This window comes from Pyrgilauda ruficollis, unplaced genomic scaffold, assembly GCF_017590135.1.
Source record: "Pyrgilauda ruficollis isolate IOZ18807 unplaced genomic scaffold, ASM1759013v1 scaffold52, whole genome shotgun sequence".
NCBI lineage: Eukaryota > Metazoa > Chordata > Aves > Passeriformes > Passeridae > Pyrgilauda > Pyrgilauda ruficollis.
Window position 1 is genome coordinate 1,507,747 of NW_024526822.1, and position 20,693 is coordinate 1,528,439.

The 20,693-nt window shown below is 55.1% G+C and overlaps 1 protein-coding gene across 1 annotated transcript in view; it reads left to right on the forward strand.

Annotated features, from left to right (window-relative positions):
- The window catches only part of KIRREL3 (kirre like nephrin family adhesion molecule 3), a 133,192-nt gene extending 113,100 nt beyond the window's left edge, over positions 1-20,092 (forward strand). The window contains exons 11-17 of the mRNA XM_041480553.1: positions 3,587-3,687; positions 4,385-4,583; positions 5,766-5,801; positions 8,580-8,687; positions 12,294-12,403; positions 18,678-18,764; positions 19,649-20,092. Of these exons, the coding sequence (XP_041336487.1) occupies positions 3,587-3,687; positions 4,385-4,583; positions 5,766-5,801; positions 8,580-8,687; positions 12,294-12,403; positions 18,678-18,764; positions 19,649-20,092 (1,085 nt within the window). The remainder of the gene's footprint in view (positions 1-3,586; positions 3,688-4,384; positions 4,584-5,765; positions 5,802-8,579; positions 8,688-12,293; positions 12,404-18,677; positions 18,765-19,648) is intronic.
- The last annotated feature ends 601 nt before the right edge of the window (positions 20,093-20,693 follow it).

Genomic DNA, 20,693 nt, shown 5'->3' on the forward strand with positions numbered 1-20,693 from the left:
CAGTGTTGGGACATGTCACTGCAGGTATTGGAGCAAGGGAGAACCCCACACCTCCAAGTCAGGATGCCCTCCAAGTGAGGAGAACCAAGCCCCTGAGCAGCATCCCCACATCCCACATCCACCAAGAACCAGGCAGCCTGTCCTGCAGCAGGAGCAGCGTTCCAGCTGCAGAGCATGGCACAGTGTGCCTAATCCAGCTAATGAATTCTGCTGGAAGCCTGTTCTGATGTAATTCAAGGGGGAAGTTGAATGCCTCACATTTTGAAGTGATTTTAAATCCAGAGGGTGATACAATTGTCTGTTATTACCAGATGCCTCCCTCTGTCACACAAAAATCAGGCACTGAGAAGTTGTGTTCTGGGCTGGCTGCACTGCCCCTGATCAGGGCACCTGGACTTTTAGGGGGCTGGTCCATCCCACCGAGCACAGAGATCCCAACTGAGGGATCACCCGACCCAATCTGAGCCTGTGGTCCCACCCAGCCCATCCATTCCAAAAATTATCCAAAATCATGGCATGATGATGGTGGGGTGGGAGAGCATCCTCTGCCCTTCCCACCCAGCCTCATCAGACAGGGCTGTGGTTACAGAGCAGCCCAATCCCATGCCAGAGCCAAGGCCACCAGCCTGCAAGGAAGCAGATAGGATTCAGAGTCTGGTGAGTAGGAAGGAGGATTATGCAAAGCAGCAGCATTTGGCAGGACCAGAGCAGCAGAGGCTCGAGGGAAGGGAGGAACTTGGTGCCATCATAAATCAGCAGCAGCTGGATTTACAGCCAAAGCCTCTCGATGCTCTTGACTGCACCCAGCCTGGTCACAGCTCCCACCCCAGCAGGAGCACCCCGAGGTCACCTTCACAGGAAGATCAGCAGCAGCCCCCTCTGTCACTGCCTCATCTGGGCTTGGCAGGGGCTGCTGAGCAGGGACCACCACCTCTGCCCACCTTGTTCTGCAAGAGAAGTTTGTTGGAAGGGCTGGACAGCTCCAGGTGACTAATTTAGGATGTAATTTGCCTGGGATTCACCCCAAAAAGGAAGTTGGGCATGCCTGAGAACTGGGAGCAGGGCTGAGCTGCCACCCTGCTTGGTCAGGAGCACATCATGGTGTCAGGAAATGCTCAAGGCCAGGTTGGAACAACCTGCTCTGGTGGGAGGTGTCTCTGCCCAAGGTAGGGGATCTGCAATGAGATGGGTTTTAAAATCTTTTCCAACCCAAATCAGTCTGTGGTGTTCCTTTGTAATACCAGGCAGAATCAGCCAGCCCAGGACTTCTGCAGGAAGCAAGGAGTTAAACAAAACTCTCCTGCCAAATCATTTTGAGTGCCTGGGAGAAAGGTTCAGATGGACTCGAGCAGACTGGAGAAGCCAAGGCCATCCTATCCTTTCATTCCTGAAGGCTTCCACCTCAGACTTCTCTTTTGTGTGAGCCGCCAGGACCTCACAAATAAATTGGCACTGAGGTGCTAAAAATAACCTCCACCAATAGCTCCATCATTTATATCCATAGCAACATTGCTTAGAGCCTTTTCCCTGCCTGTGGGCTGTCTCACACTCGGTGCTGAATGCCAAGCTGGAGATTGGCAGCTTTCATAAGGAGCCAGAGCCTGGTGCAGAATCAAACACCAGCCCTGAATGCGAAGAGGCTGCAACTTCATGCTATTATTTCTGGGCATGTTCATCTCACAAATAGTCTTTAGTCATCGACTATTATCATGATGATAAGCTTTCGACTCTGAACTCCTGAAGCAATAATAGAAGCCAAAGCCATTGGCATTTGTGCCATTAAAATCCACTCGCCTTGGGGAAAATGATCCTTTTAATGATTATTAAGCCATTTTTCTCTAGCGTCACCCAGTCTTGGAGCACTTCCAGAATTTATAAGTAACATACAACCATCAAAATGGAAAGGAGATGGTTCTTTTTATTACTGTTTAGGTCTGGCCTGCAGATCCCATCACTGCTCTTGCCTCTGCTGGCTTTGGAATCATCAGGTGGGCAGGAGCATCAACAGCCTCAGCAGGCTCCTCAGGCAAAGCAAGGAGTCACCTCCACTGAGACCCTTGGGAAAGCTGAGCTTTCAGCGATGGATAAACAAGAACTCACACCTTGGGATCGTGCCTAGAACAACATCTTGAGCATTTAGAGAGAAAAACACAACAAAGTGTCTTTTTTTTTTTTTTGCCCTCTTTGATCAAAAAAGGGCACAAGTCTCCACTACCGTACTGCTATGTCCATTACAGCAAAACAAGTCCTGACCTTCACGCCCAGCTCCTGCTATTCCTGATGCTGATGGCAGCTCCCTTCCAGTAGTAATTTCCTGAGCTGCCAGAACTGTGGGCACTGGTCAGTGAATTGTGCTTCAATGAGCTTGTTTTCCATCCATCTCCCCTTGGAGCAGTGTAAGGAAGCAGGGACAGGGCTGTGCCTCAGTGGGAAGTGTGTGGGTAATGTGCAACTTTGGTGCAGGAAGGGGTTATTGGGACAGTTCCAAAAGGCAGCTGTGTGTAGAAATTAAATCCATGAAGGATTTAGCATTTTGGTACATTTTTGTGCATCCATGAAATTTATAAATGGGTGATTTGGATGAGAATCAGGCAGGAATACCCAGGCAAATCTTTCTTCCCACTTTACCCCAAATCCCTAAGACTTTTTTTGAAGGACCAGGGCAGAGAGGTGAGGAAAATTGAAAAAAAATCCACAAGGCTGTATTTCTGATAAACTCAGTGACATACCCTAAATCACGCATGGCAACCTCAAGTGAACACCCAAAGGTCCAGAGCTGGAGCAGGGGGAGTTCTGACAGCCCCTGCCATCCCTCTCTCCCTGCCCTGCAGCCCAGTTGTTGCTGTTTTTTTTCTGCCAGCAGCAAGCCACTCATGGAAATGTAAATCTGCTTTAATTAAGGAGGTTAATAAGCAGCAATTAGGATCCCAGCTCATGTGCTGCTCCCCTGGGGCCATCAGGGCTGTTAAAAGAGTGAGGGACACACCACACACTATCCTCTCCCACCCCTTTTCTCCCAGTCACAGGATGTTCAGCAGGGCAGGACAAGGACATCTCCCATCCCAAGCTGGTGTTTGGCTCAGGAAGAGCCTTTCCTACCCTTTCTCCTCGGCTCCTTTCATGACCCACTTGGCACAGGAGAGCCCAGCTGATGAGTGTCAAGGTTTTCCAGCAGAAACTCATCCACCACAACTTCCTTAATGCCCTGGAGAGCAATTAGTTTAATGGTTGCTTAATGAATCTGGGAGGGCACAGAAGAGGAACACCAGGTGGGATGGGATCCTGCTTTGCTTCTGCAGCAAACAGCCCTTCTCAGAGGCCAGGCTCACCAAGGAAATAGGAGAAGGACCCTTTACACCAGGGACTGGGGTACAGAGATGGGGCACCCTGGTGCTTTGTGGGGGCTTTTCAAAAACCCAGCAGATCCCAAAGCCTCCACTCAATGTTCTCCATCACAGGAGGTGATGGGGCTGTTTCTCCATCCCTGCTCTTCAGAGATGGACTCCAACATCCATTCAGGGCTCCCCCAACACCCCCCATCCCCACCAGTCCCATGGGGTGCCAGCAGCCTCTCCTGTCTCCACAGGGCCCCCCATAATCTCCAGCACCCAGACCCAGCACGCCCTGCACGGCCAGAAGGGGCAGATCAAGTGCTTCATCCGCAGCACTCCGCCGCCAGACCGGATTGTGAGTATCACCCTGGGCACGGCGGGGGCCTGGAACACCCCGGCCTGCCCTGGGCTCACCCTTATACTTTGTAATAGTTTTGGTTTGGTTTCCCCTTATTTTTCCCAAATGGTTTACCCCTGATTGTACCCCCTCCCTTTATCTGTGTAGTCCCTCTCCTTTGTTGAGATCATCCCCAAATCCCTGCCCTGGGTCTCTGTCAATCACTCAGCATCCCATCCTTTCTATCTAGAACTTTCAGTCCAGGCTGTGATTAGTCAGAGGCCAGGGGTCAGTCCCTCAAGTGCTGCCCCATACACTGTCCCAAATGTCCATTCCCTAAGTTTTCACCCCTGAAGTTTCTTTATTGGTCAGCAAAATTATCTACTTTTTGTTCACACCTCCCTTTAAACATACCTTGGCACCTCTCCCGGGCACTCTGAGCAGGGGCCCCCTGAGGTGTGGGAGCTCCCAGGAGCTCAGAATAAAACCTTGGATTAACCCCTGCTAAGAGTCGGCCCTTTCATCCTCTACCAATGTCTCTAGCGTCCCCTCTGCTGCAAAGGCGACTAGCCCAGCTGCCTTCAGTACCCTCGGGGCACGAGAGAGTGTCCCCCGCTCTCGGGGCTGTCCCCCCACTGTCGGCCGAGTTGGGGCTGGCCGGGGTTCCTGGGGGCTCCCAGAGAGACAGAGACATCACCCCTCTCTCTCTTGGCAGGCTTGGTCCTGGAAGGAGAACGTTCTGGAGTCTGGGACCTCCGGGCGCTACACGGTGGAGACGGTGAGCACAGATGAGGGAGTGATCTCCACACTGACCATCAGCAACATCGTCAGGGCTGATTTCCAAACCATCTACAACTGCACGGCCTGGAACAGCTTCGGCTCCGACACGGAGATCATCCGGCTCAAGGAGCAAGGTGGGCACTGCTGGGGAGCTGCTGGGGCTGCTGGGCAGTGGGAATTAGCACCTGGCTGGGTGTGAGAGTGGGGACGTGCTGTGAGAGGCAGGAGGTGCTCAGGAGAGCTCTTGGGATGCCAAAGAGGCAATTAGGAAGGACGGTGACAAGGCTCCAGCTGTGCTAGCTGTAGGATTCCATCCTTAGGGCACATGATCTTGGTGAAGGGGCAGGAGCAGGGACAAACCCTGTAAAGTCTCTGCTTGGTAAGGTATTCCTGATTTTACCTGTCCTGCTGAAGCCGGAGGGCACGGACTGATCCTGCACCCCTTACTCCCTGTCCCACAGTACAAGGTGATGTCACTGCCCAGGCTGGAGGATCATTTATAGCCTTGGAGAGACAGGAGTGGCTGCTCCCAGCAGACCCCACTGCTCCACGGTGATGGGAGTGAGCAGAGGAAGGCGTTTGGACTGGTGGCAACTCTCCATCCTGGCCACCAGCCACAATGCCAGCATATCACATAGGGCTGGTCTCACACACCCAGCAATTCCCAGGGGATGGCCAGGGAAATTCCACTCTCGGGGCTCTCCACAGCAGGGGAGGGAGAAGGCTTAGCTGTGAGGAATGCTCAGCTCCTGGAGGAGCTCCAGTTCTCCTCTATTTTATTAAATGCCAGGGCAGGCAGGTGGATTGTTCTCATTAAGCCGTGATTTATAGGCAAGGCTGGCGTCCAGATTAAATCAGAGCTAAATGAACCCCTTAAAATTAGCCTTGGGCTTCTTCCAATGCAAACAGAGCCAGTGGTTTTTCCAGGTCGTCTGCCAGTCAGCAGGAGTGCTCGGCGGCGAGCCTGGGTCCCGGCGGAGGGTGCCGGGCAGCAGAGCTCACATCCAGGCGTCCCTGCTGGGCCACGAGAGGGGACAGCCCTGCCCGGGCCAGGGGACAGCGCAGGGTGGCACAGGGGACAGCCCTGCCCGGGCCAGGGGACAGAGCAGGGTGGCACAGGGGACAGCCCTGCCCGGGCCAGGGGACAGCGCAGGGTGGCACAGGGGACAGCCCTGCCCGGGCCAGGGGGACGCCGCAGGGTCCCTTCACGGGGCCAGCCCCGGAGCAGAGCGGAGCAGAGGGCTGAGCGCTCAGGAAGGCTGCGGTGGGCGCGTGGGCTGTGCAAGGCTGTGGACACTTGCTTTATTTTCAAACAGGTACGGAAATGAAATCAGGAGCTGGTATTCAAGCAGGTATGGAAATCATGAGCTGACGGTGAATGTGAATTGTCCCCAGCCATCTCCACACCTGGGGGCCCAGCGTCCTCCTCCTGGCCCGGCAGCTTTCCATAGGGCAGGCAGGGCAGGAAGGGGTGTAGGGAAGCTGCAGGGCAGTGACTGGGGCAGGACTGGGAAGATGGAGTGGTCCAGTCCCCCTGTGCCACCAACCCACTCTGCAAACCAGCACTTTCTTTGCCCCAGCTCCCCAGTCACTGGAAGGGGGATGCTGTTACTCAGCCATGTTTAAAATGTTGCAGGAGTCCCACAGAGTGCTACTGTGGGACAAAAACAAAGAGGGAAAAGTACATGTTTCCAGGGTCATTTGCAGACATCAATTTGGCTCAGCATAGTGGGAGAGTGATGGCCAGCATCCACTGGCACCAGAGCAGGTCTGGATGGATCTTGGGGCAGGTCTGCAGGATGTGCTGCCCTTGTGGTTCCTCATCCTGTGCCCCACAGCAGAATTCCTGGGGGAGCCAGCAGTCTGCCCCTCCCTCAGCTCACCCACCCCTACAGGAGAGTTTACCATCCCCACCATTCTGTCACTGCCTCTTTGCAATTTCCTTTATCCCAGCCCAGGAGAGCCTTGGACATTCTCCCCACCCCATTCCCTGCATGGCTCTTCATCCTCTTAATCCCCATCACAACCTGCTTCTCTCTGAGCTCTGCCCTGCAGATCCATTCCCCAAAGCTGAGAGCCAGCCAGCCCTCCCAGGGTCTCCAGGCTCCTGTCTCTCCAGCCCCTTGCTCCATATTCCCCTGGGAAAGCTGAAAAATCCCATGAGGAACTACCACTGTTGGCAGGAGCACTGCCTAGCAGGTGGCCTCAGTAACTCCTGTTTTCTTTGTGCCATGGCTCCGCTGCTGGGTTGGAGGATGCAGATTTTAGGGTGAGCTTCTTGGGGCAGCTGGACCCAGCTGCTGCACCTGTTCCCTGAGCTCCAGCAGAGGACTGAGGGGATTTGCCTTTTCACCAGCTGGGCACTCCCAGAGGTTTGGTGATGGATTGGTTCAGTGCCACTTGAGTCATGTCACCAGTGGCCCAGCTTGAGTGACGTGTGACACATCAAGGGACCAGCAGGCCCAAGCTGGAAATCCATGAGCAAGCCACATCAGTTCTATTTTGATCAAGTGTGAGCAGAGCCTAAACTCAATCAGCACCACATGTTTATCACCCTGCAGTTCCCAAATTAGGGCTCAGGACCCAGGAGCTCCTCAGCCATGGCTTAAGGGTACCATGAAGTGGCTTTAGAACTCCCCTGTCCCATTTGGGATAGGGTAAACAAGGATTACACCCTTTGCTGACTACACAGTGGATGCTGGTGGAATGAGAGCTGCCCCCAGTCCCACCAGCAGGGATGTTTCCCCCTTGGGAAGGATGAAAGGCACAGGTGAGATCTGTGGTGTCAGGTACAGGATGAAATTCGTGCCCACCCCCAGCTCCACACCTGTGGGCAATGGGAAATGGTTCTTGTATCACCAAGTGACAATCCCTGGGCTTTGCTTCTCAGCAGGGTCACCCCCTGTGTCCTCAGGGTCCAGCAGCATTCATGTCCCCATCTGCACAGACCTCTGAGGAGAGCCACCTCTCTGAATACATTTTTCCATAAATTCATCCCATCCATTTCCAAGGCAAGGCCTCCAAGGAAAAAACACCTTCCAAGGAGGTGTCCAGGAAAGTTTTGAGGACACACTCACCTTATCTGGCCATCCCAGACAGGGTTATCCCCTCTTGGTTCACAGGATCCTACAGAGTGTTTAGAAAGACAAGGAATGGGAACCTAGAGATACCTGCAGCTTTAGGGGAGAGGATCTTTGGGATGCAGCTTTATCATCCCAGCCAAGGAGGGCAATTTGTGGTACCCACAGCTGTGGTGTCCTACAGTGTGAGTGCTGCCCATCACTGCCCCTCCTTAATCCAACCCAACACTCACTGTAAAGGCAGAGCTGTGCCTGGAGGAACTGGAGAGACAGAGCAGGGAGATGAAAAGGCTTTGGGGCTCCAAATCTGACCCTCTCACCAAAAATGTGATTTCCCGTTCCACCCTCCCCACACCTCACAAGCTGCTGCCAGGGCCTGCGTAGATAAATCAGCTTTGCTGCCTGAGCCACAGCCCAAAATGCCTCCCAGGAATTTGGTGACAAAGTTCTTGTAGGCAGAAGGATGTGAGGGTGCTCTGCCTCCCACACACCCTGCCCACGCATCCCAAGTGCTCATTCCCAGCATGGGCCATCCCTCCTGTCCCAGTCTTTGTAGCACCCTCAGGAATTTTGGAAGGATGACAGTTGATAAGCCACAGGAGAAGGCAGGAAATTGGGATATAAAATAGGGAGGGGCTGTGAATGATGACTTGGGTTAAGTCATCCATCAGCCTGCTTGGATGCCGTTTCTCTTTCTTTATAATATTAACACACAGTCTTCTTTTGCACTTAATCCTTTAGAGAAGCTCATTCATTAACCCACAGGGCACTAACAAGAGCAGTTACTAATCTGCTCCTCTGGCTCCCCCCTCCTCTCCTCCCAGGGTAAACTGAGGCACAGAAGGAGCAGGGCTGTACAAACTGCAGCATTCCACAGGCAGCCCGTGCCGACATCACCACGCAGGGATGGGGGAGCAGGGAAGGAGGCCCCAAAACCCTCCCCGGGCTCATCACTGAGCCTCTTGCCAGTAGCCAGGGGTGGGTCCCTGGGGGAAAAGCCCCCTCTGTGACCTTCAGCCAGCTTCACGCTTCCTCTCGTTGCTCTTGCAGAGTCGGTGCCGATGGCGGTGATCATCGGAGTGGCCGTGGGGGCCGGCGTGGCGTTCCTGGTGCTGATGGCCACCATCGTCGCCTTCTGCTGCGCCCGCTCCCAGAGGAGTAAGTGTCACCCCTTTGGGAGGGCTGGGGGAGAGCTCTGGGGAGGGTGAATCGCGTGGAGCAGGGAGAAAGCAGAGCCTGAGTTTACCGACACAATTTACTGGATTTACTTCTCCACACAAGCTGCTTCTCGTGTTGGTCTACCAAGAGTTTGCTGCAAACAGCAGCCCTGTGGGAAAAGGGAAGGGTTTGTGGAAGACATGCCAGGGTAACTGCTGATCCCTCTTAGCAGCTCAGGAGGTGTGCAGGGGACCTCTTAATCTCTCCCTAGGAGAAATCCTGAGGTACAAGAGGGAGAAGCATCCTCACTGTGCCGTATCGGTGCTTAAAAACCCTCCACAGTTCTGCTTCTGTTTTAATTCCAATTTTCCTGACATGCATATTCCTGGCAGGAATGACAGCCAGCAGAGGGGTTTTTCATGGGACTTGTGCCTTCTGGAGTCTGGCTGCAGTGGGAATACAAGTTAAAGTGACATTAGAGACGCAGGTAGAGGAGGAGGAGCAGGAAGCAGTGCAGCATTGTCTGGCCTCATTAAAAAGACACCGGGACATTAAAGACGGATTGTTGGCTCCGTGAAAAGGCACGAAAGCTGGAGGGAGAAGAGTGTGATTGTCTAGAGCATTCCAAGCCTCTGGGGAGAGGAGGAGATCCTTGGCGCTGCTCCCGGCTCGCGAGACGCGTGGTACGGATTCCGGGATGCCAAACTCCTCACGTGCGTGCCAGAAAACCCAGTTGTTCTTTTATTTTTCCCCCCTTGATGGTTTACAAAGCCATCAAAGACACCAGGCTGCTTCTGGATTCAGTAAGGACACACAACCCCCCACTGCAGAAATGTGTTTAATTTTCAGCATGATAATGATGCCTCTCCCTGGTTTATCCTTTTTTTTTTTTTTTTTTTTAAACTCCCACAGCCTCCATTAGCAAGAATTAATGAATTAAATAGGGGAAGTCATTTATCTTGCTTTTTGGGGAAGGATTGCTGATGGACAGCACCCATGACCAGGCGAGTTTGATGTCTTTTTGCATCAAGAGACAATGCAAGCACCTGAAGGAAGCAGGGCCGAGCCATGTTCCCAAGTCCGTGGGCTGTTTTTTCCCCAAGCCACATCCTTCAGAGAAACAGAGAGCGTGTGGTTCATTATTTCCCTCTTGTTTGATGGAACCAGATGGTGCAGGGCTCTTTACAGGACACACAATTTCACAGGAATGCCATGACAACAGATCCCAGACGTGGTGGAAACGCCAGGATTTAGACCCTCACAAGCTGGAGGCATGCAAGGATGGGCTGCTCTTCAAGGGGAATGCCAAGAGGGGACAAGGCCATCCCAGCCAAATGCCTTGTGTTATCTATCCCATTGGTAAATCAAGAAGAAGAGGCATTTTTCTCATCAGGACTGGGAAGACAGGTTCTGGAAAGAAGGCACTGGGGACATGGTGGCAGGGTTTGAAGCCCCTTTTCTCCACTGGGTTTCTGGTGCTATCCCATTTAGAAAAGGTTTTTGGGTCTCCAGTACACCAGAGGCTACTGGGTCTGGGAGTGTTCCCTGCTCTGCTGCTCCCCTGGCAGTGTGATTCCCTGGGGAGAGGTCAGCAGCCTGCCCAGGCCAGGACAGGGGTCCCTGTGCTCCCTACAAGGCTTCTTTGCCACTTCACACCCAAGGGATCAATGAAGATCCCTGCCCTGATCTCCCTGCCCTCCCCAAAACCTTGTGGGAAGGGAAGAGCCAGACCAGCTGGGGACAGCAACAAATCCAGAGTGCAGGTGGGATTCCCCAGCCTGAGATCCATGTTGGTGGCACTGAGGCCACTCAGTTCCCCTTTACTGGCTCCAAAAGCCACTGGGAGCTGCCAAAACAGTCTCTCCTTGGGTTTGGAGGGAACTGGGAGCACCAGCAGCTGAACCAGAGCCCAGTGACACTCAGGGTGCAGAACTCTGCCAGGTGGATGGGCTTTTACCCCAGTTTTGAGGTGCTGGTGCCAACTGAATGCTGTGGCCACTGTCTCCAGTGGCAGGAGGGTGGGAACACCAGGCTGAAAGGTGAGGAAAGGAATTTCATCACTGTTAGTGGTGTGCGATGTACAGAGTTATTACAGAGATCAGCTCAGGAATGATGGGATTGACAGAGCACTTGGATAGCAGGAGAAGGACTCATTTCCTGCCAGGATGACTTCAGATTCCTCTCCCAAGACAAATACTGGAGCGCTGTGCCATCATTTATAACAACAACCTGGTGCAGGCTGCAGGAGCTGTTGTCGAGGGGACACAGTGACCCAGCAGTAACTCTGGAGAAGGAAGCTCCTGACCCAGCCACCAACCACAGCTAACAGCAATGGGGGAGGCAATTCCTGACCATGTTTTGGGAAAATGCAGGGGAAAGGAAAAAAAAAAAAAAAAAGACCAGGTGCAGACACACTGAGACTGGAGGCTCTGGAAAAGAAAAAATTTACTGTGCATCTGTTGTTATATCTTCAGTGACTTAACGGCCCAGAGTTATTTGAGGGGGAACACTCCTGGGAGAGGAGCTGCAAGACACTGATTAGCATCTCCTAGTGATTAAAGACAGAGGCTCCAGCACCAGGAACGTGGTCCCAGCAGGACAACATTAAAAAAAGAAGCTGTAGTAACTTCCCAGTGAAAGGCTTTGCCTTGTGCCCTGAGACTTGGAGAGGCCTGGGGGCTGCAGGTGTGGTGGACAGGGGATGCTGGGAGAGATGGATTCAAGGACAGAGCTTCGAGCTGGTGTCAGTTACATCATCTGGTTTGGTTTAGAGATAAAACTCCCGGGGGGTCCAGCCTTTTCTGCACTGATCCCCGCAATCCTGGCTTGGCAGGGCACTGCTGGATCCGTCAGCTGGAGGTAGATCTGACAAACCGGTGGCTCAAGGCAGTTTTTGGGTCTGGGAGGGCTGGCACAGCCATCCTGGGAGGTGAGAGCCAGGTCCGTGGCAGGGGGACGGCTTCAAAGCTGTTGAGGTCTCGCTGCTCAGATTTGCCTCCATCTCTGCTTTTCATCTCGGCTTTGCGCCGCCGTTCTGCTCCCGCTGCTCCGCATCCGCGGTTTACTTCTGCTAAAATGACTTGTTCAAAGCACGCCTGACACCTTCAGGGAAGGCAGGGAGTCTCTCCAGGAATGTTTCTCTCTTCTCTCATTGTCATTTCCAGGCTGCCTGGAGATGATAAAACCATCCCTGGTTTGTCTGTGCTCATTGCTTGGCCTTTTCCATGTGTTGTCTGCACCCCAGCCGGGGGGAGGCTTTTCTCAGGGGTTCCCAGAGCCTGGGCAGAGCTGGTCCATCCCTCAGGAGCAGTATTTCTTACGGATCAGCAGGCTGGACAAGGATTTCACTCCCTGTGGGAGCAGTTCTGCTACAGCCCAGCCCCTGGTAACAGCACCGTGAGCGTGGCAGAGGCCAGCTGAGCTCCAGAAGGAATTCCTACAGGAATCTGAGCTGTCCATACCTTCTGGCAATGCAAATATTGCTCCTCCAGCTCTCCAGTGGGCTTCCTGAGCCGGGTTTATTTTCTCAGGTGCTGTCGGGAGTCCTCAGTCATGTCCCTGCAGAAGCTCGGACTAAGCCCCTTGTCCATCTCCCTCTTTTCCCAGATCTCAAGGGTGTGGTTTCTGCCAAGAACGATATCCGAGTGGAGATCGTGCACAAGGAGCCGGCCTCGGGCAGGGAGGCGGAGGAGCACCCGACCATCAAGCAGCTGATGGTAAGGAATTCCTTCCCCTCCCCAAGCGATTGCTCCAGGCAGAGTTTGATGGTAACGAGCCCAGACACGTGTCGTTCAGCCCCGTAATAACCACTCAAGGCAAAGATGCTCTTCCAAAAACCCTGCTCTCGAGATCCGCATTCTCTTGCCATAAAAACTCCTCGAGTGAAACTTGGCTAATGAGGAGGGAGAGCTGCTAGGGGTTTATTGCAGCGGCCCATCTGCCCGCCGGGCTAATTGCGAAGCAAATTTGCCGCCTCACACCTGGAAAGCTGCAGAGGGGCAGGGAGACACACAAGGGGCGAGCACGAGGTGACACCGAGCTCGGTTCCCAGCGAGGGCTGCGCCCGGAGGCTCCTGCGGGCAGCGCCGAGGGCGCGCACGGGGCTGGATGCGCTCCGGAGCACCGGCTGTGGGGCCAGCCTGCACTGGGTCTGCAACACCGGGGAGCTGTCACCTTCCCGAGGCCACTGCCTTCACCCGAGGGGACCGGCGGACACGGGCAGGGCACGAGGTGGATGGCTGAGATCCGGGAAGCGCAGCTTGCGCCCTGACGCTGGTGCATCCTCACCACTCTGTGCTGTGGTCACTGCTCTCTGTGGCTCAGCCCCAGTTTGCTTTGGCTTCCACTGCTGGTGGCAAATAGAAGCTGAAAAATGGCAAAGAATCCTGAAAAAGAAAAGGAGATAAAAGAGCAGATGGGAAAGGGGAAAGGGATTGAAGAAGCCAGTGGCTGCTTTCTAGGCTACTGGGTGATTTTTTCCTCCTCTAAATCTCAATTTTTTGGGCAGCACTTGTATGTCCTGCCTGCAAAAGCTGTTCCAGGAATGCCTGGTGGGAAGGAAAGGCTGATCATCGTAGAGTGGGTGGAATTGCTTGCTGAAATTGTCAGGATTGCCAGAGTATTTAGACACCCAGACAGCCTCCAAACAATGAGGAGGGAGGAGGTGGAGATCTGGCAACTTATCCCAGCATCACTGAGGTTCCTGTGCAAAGAACCTTCATTCCCAGCAGGGCTTTGCCCTGAGAAATCTGCAAGTCCATGGTGGGATTTGCAAGGCTGGAAGGGCAGAGGAGGCTGGGCTTGGGTTTGGAGCAATCTGCTGGGATGAAGGGAAATGAGAAGTTTTCTCTACATGGGACCCTGTACATGATCTGTGTGATCAGCAGTGCCAAGCCCAGATCTGGCTCCCACAGGGGCATCTGGGATCATCCCAAATCCCACTCCAGACCAGGCTGGAAGCACACACAAAGCCTCAGCAGAAGAGAACATTTACCACTCTGAGTGAACAAGGAAGAGGATGGTGGTGGGAGCTCAAGCACAGGATCTTGGAAAGCCATCCTGGGAACTTTCTTAGGTTATTTGCAGGAGCCAGGGGGTGATTTCACATCAGCTTGTGCCTTGGTGAGGCTGGGAGCGGAGCTGTGCCGGGCACATTGCAATGAGGATTCTGGCAGGGTGGAAATGGTGCAGAAAAAATTACAATATTTGTTTGAGAGCTGGGAAAAAATGCCTTACAGGGAGAGGTTTGGAGCTCTTCTGGTTTATCAGCCAGACTGGTGAGAGGTGGTTTGGTCACAGCACAATGGAACTGTGTAGGTGTGAGCAGGGTTCACACTAAAGCTGAGCACTTTCAGATGTGACACAACAGAGACTCACAGCCTGGCTGGACTGAAAGAGGGCAATTCTTCCCCTTTCTTGGCCAAATCCAGACATTTTTCCTGAAAATACAGCAGTTGAAAATGACATCATTGGATCAGCGCCATTCAGGAGCTGGAAGAGATGGTCCATGATCTCTGACCCTGGTGCTGGCAGGGTTTGGGACAGCTGGGACATCCTACCTGCAGGGAGAAGGCTTCAAAGCCCCCTCCCTGCCTGGATCAGAGCCTCCCCACCCTCACCTGCCCTCAGCAAGCACGTTCCCAGGAAATATTCCCCAATTCCTTCTCTCCACAGAGTCTGCAGGACCCCCCTCTGTCCTTCATCCACACCTTTGCTGTGTCCAGCAGCTGGTGTGGGCATCCTCCTCTGGCCATCAGGCACCAGCCTTGGAAGCCAAATAGTCCCTGATAATATGTCCCAACTTTGTCAATGAAATGAAGGATCAAGTTAAAAACTTCCCCTTGCTGATGAGGAGCAATGAGACTCTTTAGCAGGAGGAGGAGGGCAGTGCCCAGCACCTCCCTCCCCTCACCCCGGGATTTTCCAGTTCTCCCTCCTCCCAGTGCCAGCATTACTCCCTCTGCTTCCCTATTTGTCTTCTCCGAGCGTCCTGTGAGATCTCCATCCCTTGAGATGATCTCCTCACCCTCAGCAGTGTTCATCTCGCCCCGCAGTTCAATAGCAGCTGTGACTGTCATTGCCACGCTCGGGGCTCGGGATCATTAGTGTGGATGTTAACGAGGAGCAGCCACGCTGGCAAACAGCTCCTCGCTGCTCTCCATCCTAACCCCGGCCTCTCGGCCGAGCCCGTGACTCCAGCACAGCCTGACCTGCTCCTGCTGAATTTCAGGATCCTCAGCCCCTGGATGTGCCTTTGTGCGCTGTTTCCCCGCGTCCCGCTCTGCCGGAGCATCCTGGCCGCAGGGTGCCGGCGTGACTCTCCGTCCCCACAAACGCTGTTTTGTCATTCTCCAGCCATCTGTGACCTCGGCAGCTCACCGTGCTTTTCACAAGTCATTATTCATGCGTCTATAAACTCATTAACACCTTAGGATACGCGTCACGCTGGCTGATTTGCATATGTTCACATTGCCTCAGCGGCGTTCCCACCCCCTGCTCCGAGAGCTGTTCTGCCAGGCAGTGCCTACGGGCAGGGAAAAGGCTGCCAGCTCGAGTGGCTGCAGGCAAAAGAGCCTGGTAAAGGGTTTGATCCTGGGGAAAATAAACCGCAACAGCCGCATTGTCCCTCCTGCGGGACGCATTGCATGGGCACGGCAGCTGCGGGCTGTGAGGAGGGAGATGAAGAGCATGGGCAGCCCCGGCGTGGAACAGCCTCCTCCTCCCTTACCACGGCTGGGTTTATTCCTGGCTGATCGGACCCCGTGCCTCCCCCGCTGTGAAATGGGGCTGATAATCCCAAAGGAGCCATCCCCGCTGCCATGAGCAGTCAGAGACGATCCCAAAGTGACAGCAGGCAGGGGCATCCCAGAGGTCTCCTTCCCTGCATCATTCATCCCTTCTGGATCATTCATGCCCCACTGTGGCCAGGCAGATCCAGACATCACCTGTGGTTCATATTTGGAGTGGGACAGTCAAAATAATCAATCCAGTGATAGGTTTATTTTTTCCTGTGTCCTTTAACCCATCCCTCTGTTCCAAGGGCTATTTCTAGTTTGTTCACAGCTTTTACAGGTGATCAGCGCCAGACACCTTTTCCAGACAGATGGAAGAGGAAAAATCAAAGAAGCAGAATTTCCATTCTGGGCGAGGCTCCTTCCTACCTGCAGCCCAGCGGACACAGCATCCCTTTCTCTGCCCCTTTCTCTGCCTTGCCCCTGCCCGCGGGCTCGGACGTGTTCCATGTGCCCCGTGGCCGCCCTGGGAAGCACCGGCAGCCCTGAGCTGTCAGACCGGGACTGAACTGGAGCCGGGCTCCACAACATCCAGCCTCGCCCGGGAGGCTCGGGGAACATCCCTCCCTCACAGCCGGCCCCTCCAGCGGCACCAGCCCATGCCAAAGCAGGATTCTGGGGAGAAGTGGGACAAGGCGGGCAGCTTCTCCGGTGGTGGGCACCTACACCAGCGGGAGCTGACATCGCTGGGCGACCGGGGCCAGAGCCGCTGTTTGAAGGTGATAAAGCTTCATCGAGTTGGGAATTCCCAGAGGGGTTTTTTATTCGTGGGCTTGTTCCATCCCTGGGAGCAGAGGAAGTCGCTGTTCGAGAATCGTCACCAACATCCTCACCCTGGTAACGTCTGGCCCGCACAAGTGCTGCCGGGTGGCGTCCAATTACCCAACCAGCCGGAAATATTGCAATTAAACGTGGAGCGAGGCGGGGGGAGGCACTGCGAGCCCGCCGGGTCTGGAGGATACTCAGGAACCTGAAGCAGCATTTTCAAAAACATATTGTGTCCACTAATGAAAGCCAAGAATTTAATATCCTGTCGGATTCTCCATCTCAGGGGCTTCATTTGGTGGCGTGAAACGCGGGAGAGCTCCGCACTGGCAGAGCGGAGCGGGGGGCACGGCACTGCCCGCTGCTCCCAGCCGGCGTTCCGCGGCGCTCAGGGACCCTGGGAAGGCGCTCCCGGGCCGGGGGAGCCGGCACTGCCGGCCTGGGGTGATGCTTCAGGACCTGGAGAGGGTCCCTGCCTTCTGCAGAGGGGAAACCGAGGCAGTGGCGGTCAGGGATGCAGGGATGCGGTTTGTCACATCCCTCAGCCACGCTGATCCAGGAGGCAGCGGCGGGGTTTGGGAATGGGCAGGACTCGGCACCCCACCTGCGGTGCCCCGCTGTTCTGGGGATGGGGAGGGCTGCTGGCGCCTGGCAGTGCCAGGCAGGATGAAGTCCTGGCAGGAGGGAATGGTGGGCACGTGGCTCTGACAGGCGGGTGGATCCCCAGCCATCTGCACGGCTCGGAGCATATTGGTGCTGTCTCCTGGCTGCAGAAAGGATGGCTCTGGAAAAACTTCCAGGAATGACGCTGGGGCATCCCATGCCAGGGCACTCAGACATCTCTGGTCTCTTTTTCCATCTATTTCCCTCTCCCCCTTTATAATCCCCGTTAATATTGGTGATGGAGTGAACTTGAGTTAAGGTCGGTCCCTTCCCGGTGTTGACTCAGTGATGACAAAGAGGAAATCACGCTAACGAGGATCCTACCGCCCACTAATTAACGGTGTAAAACTTTAATAAAGTTGACGTTAATGACCGGCTCTAATGGGGGAGTTGGAGGTTCGGTGATGTGATGGCGCCTTGTGGACCTCATGTGGAGACTCCCTGCAGTCCCCAAATCCACGGGGTGCAGCCCAATTCAGAGCTTCGGGGACAGGCAGGGTCCCCACGGAGCTCAGGGAGCATCCCAGTACCTGGATCATTCCCACCATCACTTCAATGGCTTAAATAAAATAAATGGCTTAAATAAAATGGCTTCTAACATCCCATCAAACCCGATATTAATTCCAGGGAGGTTTGGTCACAGTGGGATTGTTCCTTTGGTTCCCACCTCCCTTCTCTCCTCTCCATCTCTGGATCTGGCCCTGCGTCATCCACGCCAACACAAAAAAAAAAAAAAAAAAAAAAAAAAAAAAAAAAAAAAAAACAAGGGGGGAAAGGTTTTTTTCCTGTGATTTTCCCTTTTCATTCAGAGCTGGGATCTGTTAAACCCTTCCGAAGGGTTAACAGCCCCAGTCTGCCTTTGCAGAGATGCTTTAGAGGATCGAAGGGGTCGCCGGGGCTGGCAGAGCAAAAAAAACTCTCCACGTCCCATTTTAGCTGCACTCGTTTAATCCTCGGCGACACTTGTATTTATCCTGGTAAATCAATGGCTGATACAGGCTTTCTTTTCCCTAGGAAAACTCAGGTACTTTAATTTATTGCCTTTAACAGCCACATCAAAGGCTTTCGGGAGATGAACAGCAAGTGCCGCGGGGTGAATTTCCACAGCCACTTACCATCTTAAAGAGGAGAGAATTTGGGCAATAAAAGGGGATTTTGGGGCTGATGTGGGGCTGTGATCCCAGAGAAGCCGGGCTGGAGGCGTCCGGTGAATACAGAAGCTAAAAAAAGGCAACTGAGAAATTGGTTGGTAATTATCCTGCTTCCTGCACAGCCCCGCGTGCTGAAGGAAGGGTAATTAAAGCTGTGGTGTAATTAATGTGCACCTTGCCCCTCCTCTCCGCCTCCCCCCTATCACAGCCAGCCTTCAAAGAAAAACTAATGAGGCGGCCAAGTTCAGCTGAGGAGGAAAGGATGAAAAGAAGGGAAACAAAAAAAAAAAACAGGCGATTTTGAGGGTGTTGCTTTGGGCAGGAGGGTGCAGCCCCAGCCCTCATCACGGTAAATAATTCGTTTTCTGCACCAGCCTGCCATTTTCTGTCCTAAACAGGGAAAAACAATCTGTAACCCAGGGAATTGTGTGGCTTTTGGGAATCCGCCCTCGGACACTGCTGGGACCCCCTGGGCAATTCCTTGAATCGAGCTGGTGGCAACTTCCCAGTGCCCTGGGGCTGATGATGGATGAGGGGCTCGGCCCACGTGGCCTGGGGGCGATGGGGAGCGCGGGGTCAGGCGGTGCTGGGATGCTCACCCTGCCTGTGTCCTTTCCTAGATGGACCGGGGGGAGTTCCAGCAGGACTCGGTGCTGAAGCAGCTCGAGGTGCTCAAGGAGGAGGAGAAGGAGTTTCAAAACCTGAAGGTGAGTTGGATCCTGGGGTCCCCCGGCCCTCCTGGCAGAGGGGCTGCACGCCGGGGTGCTGGGATCCCCTCCCTGTGCCCACCACCGGGCAGAACGAGCTCATGCCTCACCCAGCACTGCTGCTGCCAGCTGTCTGTCCTTGGGCCATGTCCCTGGTGGTGGCCTGTCCCAGAGGGCTGTCCCTGTGCAGGGAGAGAGGCTCTGGCGTGCTGGCACTGTTTTGTGGGCCCAGCAGCTTTTAGGGCTAACACGAAGGTGTGGTGCCAGGACAGTGGCGTGCAAGGGACACTTGTGTCCTGGCCTGGAGGGGGCTGAACAGATTGGAATACACTGGTGGCACAAGAGGACATTGCTGGACGGTTTGGTCATTGAGGTGTCCTCCAAAGGGGGGCTATGAAAATGGGGAAGGGTCTGGAGGGTTCATATGAGGAGTGGCTGAGGAGGAGACCAAGGGGAGACTCATGAGGGTCTGCAGCTTCTTCCTGAGGGACAGCTCTAATCTCTGCTCTCTGTGACCAGCAACAGGACCTGAGAGAGCAGCTGGAGCTGTACCAGGGCAGGGTTAAGTTTGATATCAGGCAAAGGTTCTTCCCCCAGAGGGTGCTGGCACTGCCCAGGCTCCCCAGGGAATGGGCACGGCCCTGAGGCTGCCAGAGCTCCAGGAATGTTTGGACAATGCTCTAAGGCACAGGGTGGGATTGTTGGGGGGTCTGTGCAGGGCCAGGAGTTGGACTGGATGGTCCTTGTGGGTCTCTTCCAGCTCAGCATATTCCATGATTCTGATAAGTCTCACATGTCCTGGGTGGATGGGCAGGGCGGGCACCCCAAATGCCACGGTACCAGGGATGCCACAACCAACCTGCCCCGCTTCTCCCACTGCCCAGGACCCCACCAACGGCTACTACAGCGTGAACACCTTCAAGGAGCACCACTCCACCCCCACCATCTCGCTGTCGGGCTGCCCGGCTGACCTGCGCCCGGCCGGCAAGCAGCGGGTGCCCACGGGCATGTCCTTCACCAACATCTACAGCACCCTGAGCGGGCAGAGCCGCCTCTACGACTACAGCCAGCGCTTCGTGCTGGGCATGGGCAGCAGCTCCATCGAGCTGTGCGAGCGCGAGTTCCAGCGCGGCTCCATGAGCGACAGCAGCTCCTTCCTCGACACCCAGTGCGACAGCAGCATCAGCAGCAGCGGCAAGCAGGACGGCTACGTGCAGTTCGACAAGGCCAGCAAGGCCTCCGCATCCTCCTCCCACCACTCCCAGTCGTCTTCCCAAAACTCAGACCCCAGCCGGCCCCTGCAGAGGCGGATGCAGACGCACGTTTGAGCCCCCCCGGGACGCTCGGGACCCTCCGCGTGGGCTCCGCGCTCGGACAGTGGCGCCCGCCGGCAGCGGCCGTGGGAAGAGCCGGATCCAGCCCCCCGGAGCGGGGCTGCGGGGCAGGGGACCGGCCGAGCATCCCCTCTCCCTGGCACATGCTAAGCACAACCCCGCCGAGGACGCGCTGAGCCCCGGGGAGCCGTTCCCCCCGCGGGGCTGGGGACGGCCCTGGCCCCACCGCGCACCCCCGCGCCCCCAGCCGCTCGCCTCCGCTCCCCGCTGCCCTCTCCCCCCCGGCTCCTCCCTTTCCTTCGTGGTGTTCGGTGTCCATACTTATAGAGTCCGTGTCGGGGGGTCGGGGGGTCCCGCCATGGGGGACAGGAGGTGGGGGACGGCGGCGGGACAGGGACTCCCCGGGAAGGGCCTCTCCACGCTGTATCGCGGCACCGCGGTCAATACAAGAGGTGTTTCTCGTGGCACGCCTGGGCTGATGGCCACCCCGCGGGGACATCGGCTTCCCTGGCACTCTGCCCCGGCACACACCTGGCCTGGGTGTGCCGTGGCATCTTGGGGCAGGCCCCATGGGGGCAGAAATGGCCGGTGGTGG